This window comes from Anolis carolinensis, chromosome 5 (assembly GCF_035594765.1).
Source record: "Anolis carolinensis isolate JA03-04 chromosome 5, rAnoCar3.1.pri, whole genome shotgun sequence".
NCBI classification, from domain to species: domain Eukaryota; kingdom Metazoa; phylum Chordata; class Lepidosauria; order Squamata; family Dactyloidae; genus Anolis; species Anolis carolinensis.
In genome coordinates, this window is record NC_085845.1 from 99285530 (window position 1) to 99301901 (window position 16372).

The 16372-nt window shown below is 39.7% G+C and overlaps 1 protein-coding gene across 3 annotated transcripts in view; it reads left to right on the forward strand.

The window, feature by feature from the left end:
- etv6 (ETS variant transcription factor 6) overlaps positions 1–16372 on the forward strand; it is a 151582-nt gene that overhangs the window by 62441 nt on the left and 72769 nt on the right. The window contains exon 2 of one of the 3 annotated variants that reach the window (XM_008111370.3): positions 4807–4936. The exons of 1 other annotated variant lie outside the window; for it this stretch is intronic. In XM_008111370.3, the coding sequence (XP_008109577.1) occupies positions 4807–4936 (130 nt within the window). The remainder of the gene's footprint in view (positions 1–4806; positions 4937–16372) is intronic. One more of the 3 variants, XM_008111371.3, reaches the window with a different exon arrangement.

Consider the following 16372-nt stretch of genomic DNA (forward strand, 5'->3'; position numbering starts at 1 on the left):
CTTCATCTGATTATTTCTGCATCTCTTACAAAGGGAATGCAGCACACAGTAGTTTCACTTGGCAACCATTTGGCATTTTTACATCAATTTAGTTTACAGGAGCAAGTCTTTAGTTCATACCGTGGTAACTCCAAATTGAAAATCTTAAGAACCAAGCCTGGGTGACTCTGGGGAGCCACTGCAAGTCAATAGACACAAGGCCACATATGTAAACAGCTAGGAAGCTTACGTGGACTGAGATTAAGCCTAATGCAAGCTTTAAACGTTATTTATTTATTTATTTATTTATTTACAGTATTTATATTCCGCCCTTCTCAATCAAGTAAAGCCATGGCTCTGAGTCTCATTCCTGGGGTCACCATAAATCAAAGTTGATTTGATAACAAACAATAGTCAGACTTCCATGTAAAGCATGGATTGTATGCAACCCTGTTTAAACGTTAGTTATCTGTCTATTTTGTCACTGCAAACAGCACAACTCATTCCCAAGAAGAAACACCAACAGTGCTGCCTTTGCCCTTTCATCAAGTCTTCCTCCCAAAGGCACGCTTTCCCTAGCTCCTCCACTTTCTGTTCTCTCTCCTTGTTGCCTTTAGAGACTCCCCTCCAAGATTTTGCCCACTTGATTGACATACAGGTTCAACTTCATCTAGAAAATGGTAACAGTGAATTTTGACTACAGTGTTTATATTTCTGTTCCTTTCTTCATTGGGTCTCCATTCCCAGTACCAACCAGCCCCATTCCTACCTAGTTTCAGCTAGTTTGTCTTATCTGTATGCCTTCAGACCTTTTACTGTATATTTGGTCTGCAAAAGTATATGTTCGTTTGCTTTCATGTGAAGACCCAGCAATGGTGTTGGCATACCTGACTGAAAGCAAGAGGACTCTCAGGCTTGGCATTCCCTTAGGAGACATGCCAGCTGGCTAATGGAAGTGTCTGGATGTTTGGAGCTTCCAGGCTCCAACTACAGCTAATTTTAGTTTCCTTACTTGTTTCCTTCAGTTCTGGCTTTTAAAAAGGTATAATGTATTTTTCTTATAGAGCCCCAGGGATTTTGGCCTCTCATCTGAATTAAACGCTCTTCTACCCCCAAAGACCTAAGAGCATGTAGAAGACCACTACTGTATTTTTTCCTACCGTGTTTCCCTGAAAATAAGACAGTGTCTTATATTAATTTTTGCTCCCAAAGATGTGCTAGGTCTTATTTTCAGGGGATGTCTTATTTTTCCATGAAGAAGAATTCACATTTATTGTTGAACAAAAACGTGAACATTTATTATATACTGTACAGTAGTTGTCATCACAAACCAGCATAACCAGACAAACTGTGAATCCTATCAAGAATTTCTTGTTACTACCATTATTTCCATGTACAACTGGTATGTACATTTACCAATCCTGAATGCTCTGGTGTTCTGTTTGGCAGGCGCTGGGCATGCTTCCAAACAAAAACTTTGCTAGGTCTTACTTTCGGGGGAGGCCTTATATTTAGCAATTCAGCAAAACTTCTACTAGGTCTAATTTTTCGGGGATGTCTTATTTTCAGGGAAACAGGGTAGTACTGTTCATCCAGACTCTTTTTGGAGGTGAATCACTTTACACAAATTTTAGAAGAGGTATAACACTTTAGTCTGCAGATGGGATTAAAAAGTACTGAAAAGGAACCATAAAGGGTGACCTGGATGTGATCCAAGGAATATGATTATTATTAGTATTATTATATGTTGCTACTTCTTTTAAAAGAGACTCAAAGCAGCTAACACTGCTAAAAACAATACAGTAGAGCCCCTGTTAACCGAGCCCCGGTTAACTGAGGCTCTGTATTATCCGAGGGGCCGCCGGGGCCTCCCCTCCCTCTCTTGAGCAAAAGGAGCCCTCGCCCCTTGGAAGGCGCCCATGGGTGTCGCTGCCTAACAGCGCTTGTGGGCTGCTTCCCAAGAGGCGAGGGCTTGGCCCAGGGAAGTAGGCCACGAACACTGCTACAGCAGCGATTGCGGGCTGCTTCCTCCTGCCTCTCCCTCTCCTCTTGTGAGAAGGAGCTCCTTCGGCGAGAGGAGAGGAAGAGGCGGGGTGCTTCCTTCTACCTCTCCTCGCGAGAAGGAGCTCCTTCGTGCGAGAGGAGAGGAAGAGGCAGGGCACTTCCCTCTCCCTCTCCTCTCGCGAGAAGGAGCTCGTTCTTGCAAGAGGAGAGGGAGAGGCAGGAGGAAGCAGCCTGCGATTGTGGCCTGCTTCCCTGGGCCCAATGTCTGCCGAAGGGAGAAGTTTCCTCCCTTCGCTAGGCGCCTGGACCTACAGATCGGGTTATCCAATTAATCCGGGTATCCGAGTTTCGGTCTGCCTGTTTAAATCGGATAACCAGGGTTCTACTGTACAATGTATACTTTAATGCCTAAGACATATGAATACTAACATAAAATTAAGCATAGGAATATTAACAATAGATAAACCAGAAAAGCCCTGGTAAAATACTTAAAACACTACACATCACCCTGTGGTTCAGCCTTAAAAGGTCTTCTTTAAAAGTCTTCCTGAATAGGAAGATTTTAGCCTGCTGCCAGAAGGACAGCCCAATAAGGTCGTCTCTCGCGTTCCCACTAGCCTTGCTTGCAATAGTGGTGGCAACAGAGGATTCACTTAAGAATTTCTCCTCCCAGAACTGTTTCTTTGTAAAGTAATTATCTAATTCCTCACACATTGCAGTTATGATTTCAAAGTTCCTTAAAGTAGCTTCCTGCAGCTACAGGTACAAAGGACTATTTCCTTTCCCAGTTTGGAAAAGTATATAAAATAGTTACTTTTAAATACTTTAAAGAAACTTCTCAGTGTTACAAGGCACTGACCTATTTTGGAAAAGACACCTTTGAAAATAAATGCATGCATACAGGATAGACATTTAATAGCTATCTGGAGGATTAATAACAGAATTGTATAATAGTATTCCTAGAGCTGAAACAATGATAGTGCAAGAATGTTGCATACAAATATTTTAATAAATTAGTGTCTATTTTTTAATCTTTGATGTTTGTATTGTTGCTTACTAGTGTTAGTTAACATAGTTTCAGGATACAGTTGTAACTTTAAGCTGTTTTTTGGAGTTGGGGTTTTTGGGCAATATTTGTTCAGAGACAGTTTGCTATCATGTTCCTCTGAAGCTGAGAGAGTGTGACTTTTTAAAGTCATCCAGTGGGTTTCCCATGGCTGAGTAGGTAGTTGAACTCTGGTCTTCCAGAGTCAAGAGACAAAGGCTCCACATTGGCTCTTCAGTGTTTTCACAGTCATGGGATTGCAGCCTGGGCCAGGGTGCTTTATACTTATGGCACCTCTGGTCTTTTACCCTCTGATAAAATATACCCTCCCCCTATGAATAGTTCTTGAGTGTGCTGCTGTTCTTTATTCTAGGTCTGCAAACGTTGTTCTGGGTACCAGACTGGTCTTAATGTAATGCCCATCCCACAGTTCATTGGGTGGGCATTACAGTTTAATAGTAAAGGTAAAAGTTTTCCCCTGACATTAAGTCCAGTCATGTTTGACTCTGGGGGTTGGTGCTCATCTTAATTTCTAAGCCAAAGAGCCGAAGTCTTCTGTAGACAATTCCAAGGTCATGTGGCCTGCATGACTGCATGGAGCGCCGTTACCTTCCCGCCAGAGCGGTACCTATTGATCTACTCACATTTCGTACTGCTAGGCTGGCAGCAGCTGGGGCTTACAGCGGGCGCTCACTCCGTTCCCCAGATTTGAACCTGTGACCTTTCAGTCTGCAAGTTCAGCAGCTCAGCGCTGTAATATGCTGCACCACCAGATAGGAGATGTGAATTTAAGTCTCCATCCCACATGTACAAACGCAATCAGAACTTGGTTATAGGTTTGTAGAATGTTTTGTGTGGAAATTTAATGTCCTATATATTTTAAATGTAAAGTGCTGTTTATGTGTGCATTATTTAGCTGGAGGGTGATATCAATAATGTAAGATTATTCTGAGTTCATATTGACAGTGGGATAATGAGAAGGTTAAAGGCTGCTCACCTCTGCTTCAAGAGACCAGTTCAAACATTATATTAGGCTATGTGCAGCATGACAAGAATTAGTTGCTGTCACCGAGTTTCAAATTGTTTTTTATTGGTAGCACAGTTATTGTTTAGTCATCAATTGTCATATCTTTAGCATTTCTAGGTCTTCCAGCATGACTGTATGGTTAATGTCCAGCAGAAGCATACCATATAATTGCAGCGGAAGACCTAGAAAATGCTCAGAGGGGACATATTTTTTTCGGGTATGGAACCTGTATATGGAACGTATGGAACACATCTGAGGGCATTGGTCCTGCAGATGCGGGGGGTCATACTGTATACTGTATTGCAAAACTTAATACATGAATTAAATCTAGGATAAATTTGAGGCAAGATTGTAGTCTTCTTTATTCTGAACACTGCAATGAGACTCTGACCTGCATGTTGCTTTTCTAGAAGCTACGGACGGACTCAGTGATGGATGTGTGAGGCTGTGAAAAGGCTGAAATTCTATATTCCTCCCACACCGTGAATCTGTTCCATAGACTGGGCAATCTGTAATGCTTCTATCATTTAGCCACAACAAAAATAAACTGGAAAATGTGTTAAAGCAGTTTAATTAGTAGATATGCAGAATGTATACTGGGAGAGCTGTACCAGAGGTGGACATTTTATTATCTGTCAGTGATCCTCTATTGTGAAATTTTATTTCTTCACATGATTGTTGTTGTAGTTTCTTCCTTACCCTTCTTTCTTTCTATATTCAATTTTTAAAAATCTTTTCCCCCCTTTCACAGCAGGAAAGAATTTCATATACCCCTCCAGTGAGTCCAGAAGCAAGTTACACTTCATCATCCCCACTACATGTCCCTGTGTCTCGAGCAGGCAGAATGGAGGAAGATGCCATCAGACTCCCAGCTCATCTGCGTGAGTGTTTAAGTAGTAGTGTTTTGAGAAATCTGGCCTAGGTGGAGAAGTTGGCATTGATCCTAGTATGGAGGAGGCTATGCTTTCTGTTGTTTTGAATGGTTTTTTAAAAGTTATGGGTACAATTTCCCTTACAAATATCATGAGAAGAGTTTTTCCCCCCAGGAAGACCATATACTTGGAAAAAGGAATCTGATTTTTTCTGGCCTTATAAGCAATTGTTCTTGGTGTGTCCCTTTTGTTTTTTAAAATAGTATGAGTTCCTAGTATTGCTATGACCAGTTCCTTTCTTAGGGCCCTTAGAAATTGAATTTTGGTGAATAAGAATGGAGCTTGCATCGTGCATCTTTTGTTAGAAAAAGCAGACTATAAATAAAATAATAATATATATTATTTTAAACAATGCATTTGGATAAGTAAAGTATGTGTTGTGTACAGTGTGCCATTTCATATTTTGTAAGTTCATATTGAAATTTTTAAAAGTATAGATGGGTTTGTTGGATTTTTATTTTATTTTTTTGCATTTTAAGAATGTTTTACTAAACAGAAAAAAAACCCCTGGTGTGTATTAAATCAGTATATGACAAGCTATTGCAAAATAAAATTATATAGTATGCAAGAGAAAGAGAGAGTCTAAGTTTAGAGGACATGGCCACCAAAGTAGTTACCTTGAAACTGAGGGGAGGTTTGAATAGAAATAGTGCAAATAAACTAGAGCATCTCTGTCACCAGTTTTGGGGATGTTCTAGGATATGCAGGAGAATTCATGAGTGAAAGTGAGCCCTTAGGAAACTTCTTCAGTGTGCTTTCATATTACAGGCGGCAAATCCTGTATGGCTCTAACAGCATAGTAGATTGATATGCAGTCTTATGGTGGAGTGGGATGAAACATAAAGAATACCCTGCTTTACTGAAGATTCAGAACCCCATGTCTCTCTCTCTCTCTCTCTCTCTCTCTCTCTCTCTCTCTCTCTCTCTCTCTCTCTCTCTCACACACACACACACACACACACACACACACACACACACACACACACACACACACAGGGGATCTCTACTTCACAGGGAGCAGGCATGATCTCAGAAGCATCTTGCTGCATCCCCAGAGGATCCTGGCAGATCTCAGCACTGATGTCACCATTTTGTATCTGGTACAGGGAGACACTTTTGTGATCCTCCTGCTTTTTGTGAAGCACAGAATGGTCACAGGAGGGGAGCAGGCAGAGGTTGTACAGTATGTATATGCATATATAAAGAAAACTTACACAAGTGTATGTCCAAAACTGGAAGTCAGGTAGATTATTTGATTTCTAGGTTTTCTATTCCATGTCTTCTCCTAATCTTTATAAAAGATGTAAGCTTATTATCCTAAATGATGACTTGAAACTGGTTCCCTCTATCTCCATTATCGGCCCCAGGCTGAAATACGAGATGACCTTACCATATATCATTAAATGTTTCTCATGTAGTGAACTGAATGCATTGGAGTGATCGCTTCTTGGAAATAGCCAAAAAGCAGATGAGAGCACTTTATAGTTTGCCAGAAATGGGTAGGCAAAACAAAACAAATTCCTCTCATAAGCACAAAATCAAACTACAAATCCCAGCTGAATGTTTTTGAACCTCCGTGTGGAAAGTGGAGGAGAAGATGGAAGAGAATTATATTTGTTTCTCTGTTTCCAGGATTGTAAGCATGTAATGTTGTGAGTTACTGAAATTCTCAGTTTTTCTACTGTAGCAACATACTTAAAATAATTAACTATATATTTGTATTTTTAGATGCAGTTTTAAAATGATGTATTATAGGGTTTTTTTACTGAAGGTGCAACCACTGAGTTCTGAACGGTGAGAGCAAGAGAGCTTATTGGAGAATACTGGGAGAAGCTTTGCAGTTGAGAACAGAATCCATAAAGTGTAGATAGCAGACTGGTCTAAAACAGTGTTTCTTGGCTGGTGGTGTCTATGCCATTAAGGGTATTCAGTAGCTTTTTGTGTGGGGCATGGGGTATTCATAATAAAAATGATTGGATTATTGCTTTGATGGAAATTAGGTTTTTCTCTTACAGCACCATTTATTCCTGATAGTACTACTGCAGTTTTAAAATTCATTTTGTTGAGTTTTAAAGTTTGTACAATTTTCAAGTATTAATGAAAGTATTGTTTTGTTTGTCCTCACTTCCCACACTCCTACTGCAATTTTATGTCAATAACGATAATAATGAAGTATCTACCCTGTTTTCCCGAAAATAAGACATCCCCTGAAAATAAGACCTAGTAGAGGTTGTGCTGAATTGCTAAATATAAGGCCTCCCCTGAAAATAAGACCTAGCAAAGTTTTTGTTTGGAAGCATTCCTGCTGAACATGCAGGAATGGTAAATGTACGTACCATAGATTGTTTTACATAGAAATAATGGTAGTAACAAGACATTCTTGATAGGATTCACAGTTTGTCTGGTTATGCTAGTTTGTGATGACAACTACTGTACAGTATATAATAAATGTTCATTTTTTTTTGTTCAACAATAAATGTGAATTCTTCTTCATGGAAAAATAAGACATCCCCTGAAAATAAGACCTAGCACATCTTTGGGAGCAAAAGTTAATATAAGACAGTCTTATTTTCGGGGAAACACGGTATATATATATATATATATATATATATATATATATATATATATGTAAATGTTATTCTCAGGAAATCTATTTTCTTGTTTGGGTCATAGAGGAACCAAGGTTCTCTGATGGATTGCTTTGGGGATTTTCACCTTGTACAAATAAGTTCCATGGCATGATGGCTGTGCAAGACATAAGTCCAACAGCACTGGGAATGGGATTGTAACAACTAGGGACTGTGATCCCTGGTATTAAACTTACCCTAGTGTAAATGTAGAAATAGGACTCCGTCTCAACACTGGTATTCTTGGGCAGCTTGAAGAGGATGTATTGTTTGACACGGACTGAACAGCACTCTCCTTGATCGTCACCCAGTTGTGATGGTTGAACCCCCTTTGAAATCTGGGTTCCTTTGGATTGTAGGATCGTCTTCCATATAACACCTTCTCTTCAGCTTGCCTTTACATATTGAGAGGGCAGGTGCCACTTGTTCCTTGCAGCACTATCTCTTGCTGCCTCACTTGCCTGTCTTCTTATGGGGTTAAGTGAATGGGTCATGTTGGTGATATTTGCTCCTTGTCATGTTCACTCTCTCTATAATAGGAGGCCCATAGTAGGGTATGTTGCTGAGTGCTCCTACCTCCCGAAGATAGAAATGACCATGCCCATGCCTGGTTGTTATCGGTTAGAAAAGTGGCATTGATTTTATGGTAGCACTTTCAGATCATGAGCACCAATGCTTTGTAACAATGGCTGGGCAACAGAGCAAATAGACCTAATTGGCCAGGTTACTCATTCATCCAAACAGTTCAGTGTACCCCTCACAAAAGAGGTGAACTGTAAATTGTTCTGTAGATTGTTCTGTTGGCAGAATCAAGCACTCACTACTTTTAACTCTTTGTGTCAGTAGATATTATCACTGAGTTGTAAAGCATATCCACTTCTGATGTCTTAATCTAACATAGTTTGACTATTGAGATTCTTGGGATTCAGGGAGCACTCAGTAGCCTGATTTTTCCTTTTTTTTCTTTACCTGTATGCCTAGAAATAAAATATATGAATGAAGCTGATTGTCATTGAGAAGTTGTGGGTCACTCAGGTTGACTTTTTAGAGAACAAGGGTTGTATGAAGCTCCCGTAATATTGTAGACTGAGTGGCAAATCTGGGTCTTGTCGTGTTTTTCCTGATAATATTTAGAACAGCCTGGCATCAGGCCAGTATCCCTGCTGTCTTCTTCAGCTGTATTTGTCATCTCATTCTGAGTGAGGTGGAAGCTGCTTAGGAGAAAAAACTTGTTGATCCCATGAAATACAACCTGTGTCCTAGCGGCATGAATATTTCCCTTCTTCTTCTGTTAAGGAGGAAACTAGTAGTAGAAGACACTCGTCAGAATGCACCCTCAAATTTATTTTAGTTTATTGCCTGTATGTTTCTTCTTTGTGGTTTCTGTGAATCATACAACAGGGTTTAAGTGCACCTGTGCAGGCTCCAACAGAAATCGTTCCAAGTTCTAGTGTTTGTATTTTGGCAGTAACCCTACCCACTCTCCCCAGGGCATATAAGCACCTCATGCCGAAGCGACTTCAGTTCCTTTTTGTTCATCACTGCGGCAGCTTGTTAGGAACTTCATCTCTCCTTGTCCCTTTTTTCTTAATCATCTTCATCAGCACTTCCATCATGTCTTTGCATCATGTTGACAACACGCTTCAAAAGATGTAGTCGGTGCTCTGCTAAAATGCTGGATTCAGATGGCCATTCCAAGTGCCTCCAGAGCCACAAAGAGGGACACATGGTTTGCACATGCCATTTGCATCCCAGGCTTGGGAAAATAGAGAGGCAAGACTCTATGCCATTCTCTATCAACAAACCCTAGCTCCATCGTTCTCTGCACCACCACTGGTAACCTCATCTGAAGTATTCAAGAGCTCAAAAGTTTCATCAAAGTCAAAGCCTGGACCATTGAAATTGACAACAACTTCAGTAGCTTCTTCTACCTTGATTTCAGTAGCCATCCTCATACCAACCCTATTGATAACTGTAGCAGCACCATATTCCTCGTCTATAAGAATAGCCCTCAAACACTCGCTCAAAGAAGCCAATCAAGCCCAGCATGACAAGCTAATAGTGAGGAACTAGTCCTCCATTCCACTGACACCAGGCAAGAGTCTGGAGGCAAAACTTAAAAAGAAGATAAGGAGCAAGAAGAGGTTAGAGCAACTCCAACCCTCTTCTTCTTCCTCATTGAGAGAAGACCACAGCACATCCTCCTCGATTGAGTCACCCTGGCATTCTACCTCCTCGCTATCATAGCTACTGCTATCATTTTTGACAGATCTCCAGGAAATGTATGAAGAGTTCTCCAAAAGGGAAGTTCAAGACTCTCTACCTCAGTCCCTGAGTACTGTTATCCAAGAACTGGTAACAGTTTATGCACCTCCAACCCCTTAGGAATTCCTACCATCAACAGCTCTTCTCTCCCCCACTGGAATAGAGGGATACAGATAGGCTGTCTAGCAAGAGCACTTTAACTTTCCACTGAGTTTGGAGCACATCTGTCAAGCACGTCACGAGTTATATATTTTTCTATTTAATTGCACTTCAAAATGTTTTGCACCATGCAAATATGTTTTTTCTGTTGATTGCAATTTTAATGCAACAGTATTTGAGTCCATATAACTTGAATATTGACACTGATGCTTTCTCGACCCATACTCTGTAGCAAAAAACAAACATACAAACATAAATGTAAGCTTATACAGTAGAGTCTCACTTATCCAACACTCGCTTATCCAACGTTCTGGATTATCCAATGCATTTTTGTAGTTAGTGTTTTCAATACATCATGATATTGACGCCCGAGGCTGTGGCGCAGACGGGAGAGCAATGAATCACTGACCAGGAGGTCATAAGTTCGAGGCCCGTTCGTAGCTATGTTTGTTATTTGTCTTTGTCCTATGTTAAAAAGGCATTGAATGTTTGCCTGATGTGTGTAATGTGATCCGCCCTGAGTCCCCTTCGGGGTGAGAAGGGCGGAATATAAATGCTGTAAATAAATAAATAAATAATATTTTGGTGCTAAATTCATAAATACAGTAATTACTACATAGCATTACTGCGTATTGAACTACTTTTTCTATCAAATTTGTTGTATAACATGATGTTTTGGTGCTTAATTTGTAAAATCATAACCTAATTTGATGTTTAATAGGCTTTTCCTTAATGCCTCCTTATTATCCAACATATTCGCTTATCCAACATTCTGCCGGCCCGTTTATAAGTGAGACTCTACTGTACCAAGCACTTTAGCACATTACTGCTACCTCATGTCAGTTATTGTAATTGTTTCAATAAAGATTAAAATTGTTTTGACATTATAGTGTTTCCTCACTACTTCGCGGTTCACTTTTCCCGAATTTGCTGTTTTGTGGTTTTTCAATAAACTCTAGAAGACTATTATAGACCATAAAAATTACAATTTGCAGCCTAAGGGAGGAAGGAGAAGTCAAAGGGAGAGAAAAGGAGCCCAAGCGGCAATGGGAGAAGAAAGAGGCGATTTATCAACACACGATTGGTTGATAAAGACTTAAAATAGTGTATAACTACTATAATGTATAACTATTAAAATAAATCTAGTGTCCCTACTTTGCGGATTTTCACTTATTGCGGGTGGTCCTGGAACCTAAACCCAGCAATATGTGAGGGAACACTGTTCACAATATCAGTGTGGCATGTCCTCGCCTCCTAATAACTTAGCTCGCTAATCTCCAGTTGTGTGATTCACAGAGACCACAAAGAAGGACAGGTTGCCTACCTGTAACTGTGTTTCTTTGAGTGGTCCTCTGTAAATTCACACAACCCTGCCCTTTCCCAGCGGGCTATGCCAATTTCCTCCTTTCTGCCTGCATCCTAGGAACCGAGGAGCCTTTGACATTGTGCTTCTGTACCCAGGAGAGAGTGGGTGGGGTTACCACCAAAATTCAAACTTTAGAGCTTGGAAACATTTCCGTTGGAGCATGCGCAGGCACAATTAAACCCAGTTGTGTGAATTCACAGAGGAGCATTCAAAGAAACATAGTTGCAGGTAGACAACCTGTCCTTCTCTTTCTTCCTTTAAGTGAAAACGGTACAAAAGTACATGAATATTTAGAATATTTCTGAAGAGTAGCCTTTGTAGATTTCATGCCCCCAGAGCTGTTCTAGTCTCTTACAGAGAGTTAGCATGACATTGGGCTCAGGATTAATCCCCCATTCCTTCTTTTGGTGTCAAAGTTAAGCATTGAACTGCTGATCTATTAACCAGCCTACATGATGCGTTAAAGGAATATGTTTTAAATTGTTAGATACAGTGGGGGGAAAAAATATTTAGTCAGATACCAATTGTACAATTTCTCCCACTTAAAAAAATGAGAGAGGCCTGTAATTGACATCATAGGTAGACCTCAACTATGAGAGACAATATGAGAAAACACATCCAGAAAATCACATTGTCTGATTTTTCACAAATTTATTTGCAAATTATGGTGGAAAATAAGTATTTGGTCACCTACAAACAAGCAAGATTTCTGGGTCTCACAGACCTGTAACTTCTACTGTACGAGGCTCCTCTGTCCTCCACTCATTATCTGTAGTAATGGCACCTATTTGAACTTGTTATCAGTATAAAAGACACCTGTCCACAACCTCAAGCAGTCACACTCCAAACTCCACTCTGGTGAAGACCAAAGAGCTGTCGAAGGACATCAGAAACAAAATGGTAGCCCTACACCAGACTGGGAAGACTGAATCTGCAATAGGCAAGCAGCTTGGTGTGAAGAAATTAACTGTGGGAGCAATAATTAGAAAATGGAAGAGATACAAAACCACTGATAATCTCCCTTGATCTGGGGCTCCATTCAAAATGATCACAAGAACAGTGAGCAAAAAATCCCAAAACCACATGGATGGGAGTTAATGAATGTCCTTCAGAGAGCTGGGAGCAACGTAACAAAGGCTACCATCAGTAACACACTACGCTGTCAGGTATTCAGATCCTGCTGTGCCAGATGTGTCCCCTGTTTAAGCCAGTACATGTCCAGGCCCAACTGAAGTTTGCTAGAGAGCATTTGGATGATCCAGAAGAGTATTGGGAGAATGTCATATGGTCAGATGAAACCAAAGTAGAACTGTTTGGCAGAAACACAACTCGTCATATTTGGAGGAGAAAGAATGCTGAGTTTCATCCAAAGAACACCATACCTACTGTGAAACAAGGGAGTGGCAACATCATGCTTTGGGGCTGTTTCTCTGCAAAGGGACCAGAGCAACTGATCTGTACACATGAAAGAATGAATGGGGCCATAAATCGTGAGATTTTGAATGCAAACCTTTTATCAGCAAGGGTACTGAAGATGAAACGTGACTGGGTCTTTCAGCATGACAATGATCCCAACCACACCGCCAGGACAACAAAGGAGTAGCTTTGTAAGAAGCATTTCAAGGTCCTGGAGTGGCCGAGCCAGTCTCAAAATCTCAACCCTATAGAAAACCTTTGGAGAAAGGCCCTGTTGCCCAGCGACTGCCCCAAAACATCACTGCTCTTGAGGAGATCTGCATGGAAGAATGGGCCAACATACCAGCAACAGTTTGTGCCAACCTTGTGAGGACTTACAGAAAACGTTTGACATCTGTCATTGCCAATAAAGGATGTATAACAAAGTATTGAGATTAACTTTTGTTATAGACCAAATACTTATTTTCCACCATAATTTGCAAATAAATTCGTGAAAAATCAGATAATGTGATTTTCTGGATGTGTTTTCTCATGTTGTCTCTCATAGTTGAGGTCTACCTATGATGTCAATTACAGGCCTCTCCCATCTTTTTAAGTGGGAGAACTTGTAGAATTGGTATCTGACTAAATACTTCTCCCCCCCCCCCCCACTGTATGTCACAGCTCGCTTGTTAGTAAAATATATAATATTATTAAAATATTTAGGTTATCCTGTAAATACCAACTTAAGTAAAGGTTATAGACATATAGTATTCTACTGCTATGTTATTGATTAAAACTGAGTAGAAGTCCCAGAAATCAGATTATTCTGTTGGAAGAAATGGGGTCTCCCACCATTAGCCATTTCTAGTTCACATTATAAGGTATCTTAAGAATCCAAGAAAGTACTGCTGAATTAAAAATATTTTTAAATTTTGAGATAAAACCCAAATTATGCTTTTTTCAAAGAAATAAAAGTTACACATATCAGACAATAGAGAGTTGGGGACAGGGGGCACAGCCTTGGCGGGATATTTTTTAAAAGACTTGAATCATGCAACTAATTGCCAGAAACTGCTAGTAATGTGTTGATTTATCGTTTCCTAACATGTTATTAAATTCTGAAACTCTGTTGCACAATTAAAAATGATGCAGGAGCTATCAAAGGAATAGTCACGAATAGTCAATAGCCAAAGCTAAGAACCCCATCGATTACAAAATTTTCCTGATTCTGTTTATTTTTAAGCCAACAGCAAGAAAACACTACTGTATTTTTGAAATTTTCCTTTTTGGGTGCCTGAATCTCTGGAAAGAATTTCCAAGGAAGGCAGACACTAGTTACCAGCTACATGCTTCCTGATAAGGAAGTTGTTCCAGTAAAGGCATCTATAAATAGTTACTTCTTAATTTTCAAAATGAAGAGAGTGGGAGAAAGAAAAAGAGGGAGAGAAAAAAAAATACTTTGGGTCTTTCCAGACAGGCTCTATGTTCCAGGATCTGGCTCCAGGTTTTCTGCTTTAAATTGGATTATATGAGTCTGCACTGCCAGATAATCTGGAATAAACAGAAAACCTGGGATCAGATCATGAGATATATGGCCTGTCTGAAAGGGCCCTTTGTCTAAACAGAGAATGGCTTTGGATCAGAAACTCAGGTTTGCTGATCATTCCAATTCTCATTGCTAAATACTTAAGGTAGTGCATGTTAAATGGTAAAACTAGCGGTGGGAACACAGAAAGGCGGCTATTTTATAAGATAAGCTATAGTGCCTCCACAAAGGAAGACCCTCATATATTGCATTTGTTTTTACCTTTTCCGCCTTTTTTTGGGAGCAAGGCATATTTGGTAGAACGGTTGAAAGAGTTATTTTCATTCCAAAAATAAATTAAAATAACAATCTTAACTGTGTAAGTGGTAACGGTAACAGGTTTTGAAGATATACTCCAGCACCTGCCTGATATATGTCTCAAAAGGCACGAGTCACAGAGAGTTTGGCAGAGATCATGATTCCTTAGGAGGAGGGTGTTCCACAGCTGTGATGCAACTAGTGCGAAGGTCCTGCATTTGTAACACCTTTGCTTCATTGGCTAGGGTGCCAGTGGAGATCAATGGTTAGATGAAACATTATGCCAATAGAGACATATGAAAAGAAATAGATGTTTTTAGATTACATTTCCATATGAAAATGTATTCCTTGATTTGTAAGGATACCAAGAATCTCTTTCATTTCTTCAAAACCAACTACCCCTTTCAGTATACTTTTTGTTTGTTTTCAGTTCCCTGAATTGGCTTGGCAGAGACATCTTATCAAAATTCCCCCATATGATTTGCTTCTCCTTCCTTCTTTTTTCCTGCACTTAAGGCTCAGTTTCCAGCTGCTTTAAAAAAAACCCTTTTTTGAGACGTGTTTTGAACTGAAGCTTTAGTGATCGTAGCAATGAAATTCATGATTTAATGAGGAAAAGATAATTTAGGTGTATGTACAGCTTGCTTTGGTTTTGCAGAAACACACATGTGAGCATTGCAAAACTGAAATTCTTGATGGTGTCTGTTTCCTTTTCAATAATAACAATAATAAATGAATATTATTATTTATCCACCTCTCCTTGTGACTCAAGGCAGGGTACAATATTCTAGCACTAATAGCTAATATCGTTAAAGGCTTTCATGGCTGTAATCTGTGGGTTGCTGTGAGTTTTTTGGGCTATATGGAAATGTTCCAGCAGCATTCTCAGATGCAGGCGAAGCTTTAGGAGAGAATGCTACTGGAACATTGCCATATAGCCCGAAAAATTCCCAGCAAGCCAATAGTTAATATCCTTGAAAAAAAGGCTAGTATTCATCAGTAAACTGGTTTCAAGCAAGGACTAATTTATATTGTGCTTCGAATCAGCTATGATGTATAAGTTTGGATAAAAGTTACTTTCTAATTTTCTCCAGTTGAGATGTTTAGAAATTTCTTGTAAGAAAACAGGTGTACGAAAGTTGTTGCATGTAAAGCTAGTAGAAGACACCATTGCAGTGTGAGAGCAGGAGATGGAGTTGTAGTACTTGTTTGTGGTCAGGATCGTCTTCTTTCCTTTCCTTTTGTTAATTAACAGACCATCTAGCTGTTCTGGAGATATTCTGGGATGGATGGGGAACGTGTTAAGCCCTTCTTATTTGTTTTTCCCTCTGCCCTTATAAGGAAACATAGCTCACTTTAAAAAATCCTAGGGAACAAACATCAAGCTTCCTTATCTTTCTGTCTTTCTCACTTATACAAATATACTTTCTGATTTGAAATGGGGAAATTGCAGATTGCTTGCATGTCTGGCAGCACAGCTGATCATATCCCAATTATTAAGGTACTTCATGAAATGCTATCTATTTTTTGCTCAAATTTGGCTCTTATCCACTTTTCACAAGATGCCTGTGAGATTAATTTTTAGATGTTTTACTTTCCTCCTTTAGCACCACTTGCATCTTTTCAACCAAGTTTTTGTGTATGAAAGATTACTTGAAATAAAATTGCTCTAGACAGTATTTTACAGTTATGAAGAAACCAAATGCTGTCTCCAAAATGTTTTCCAA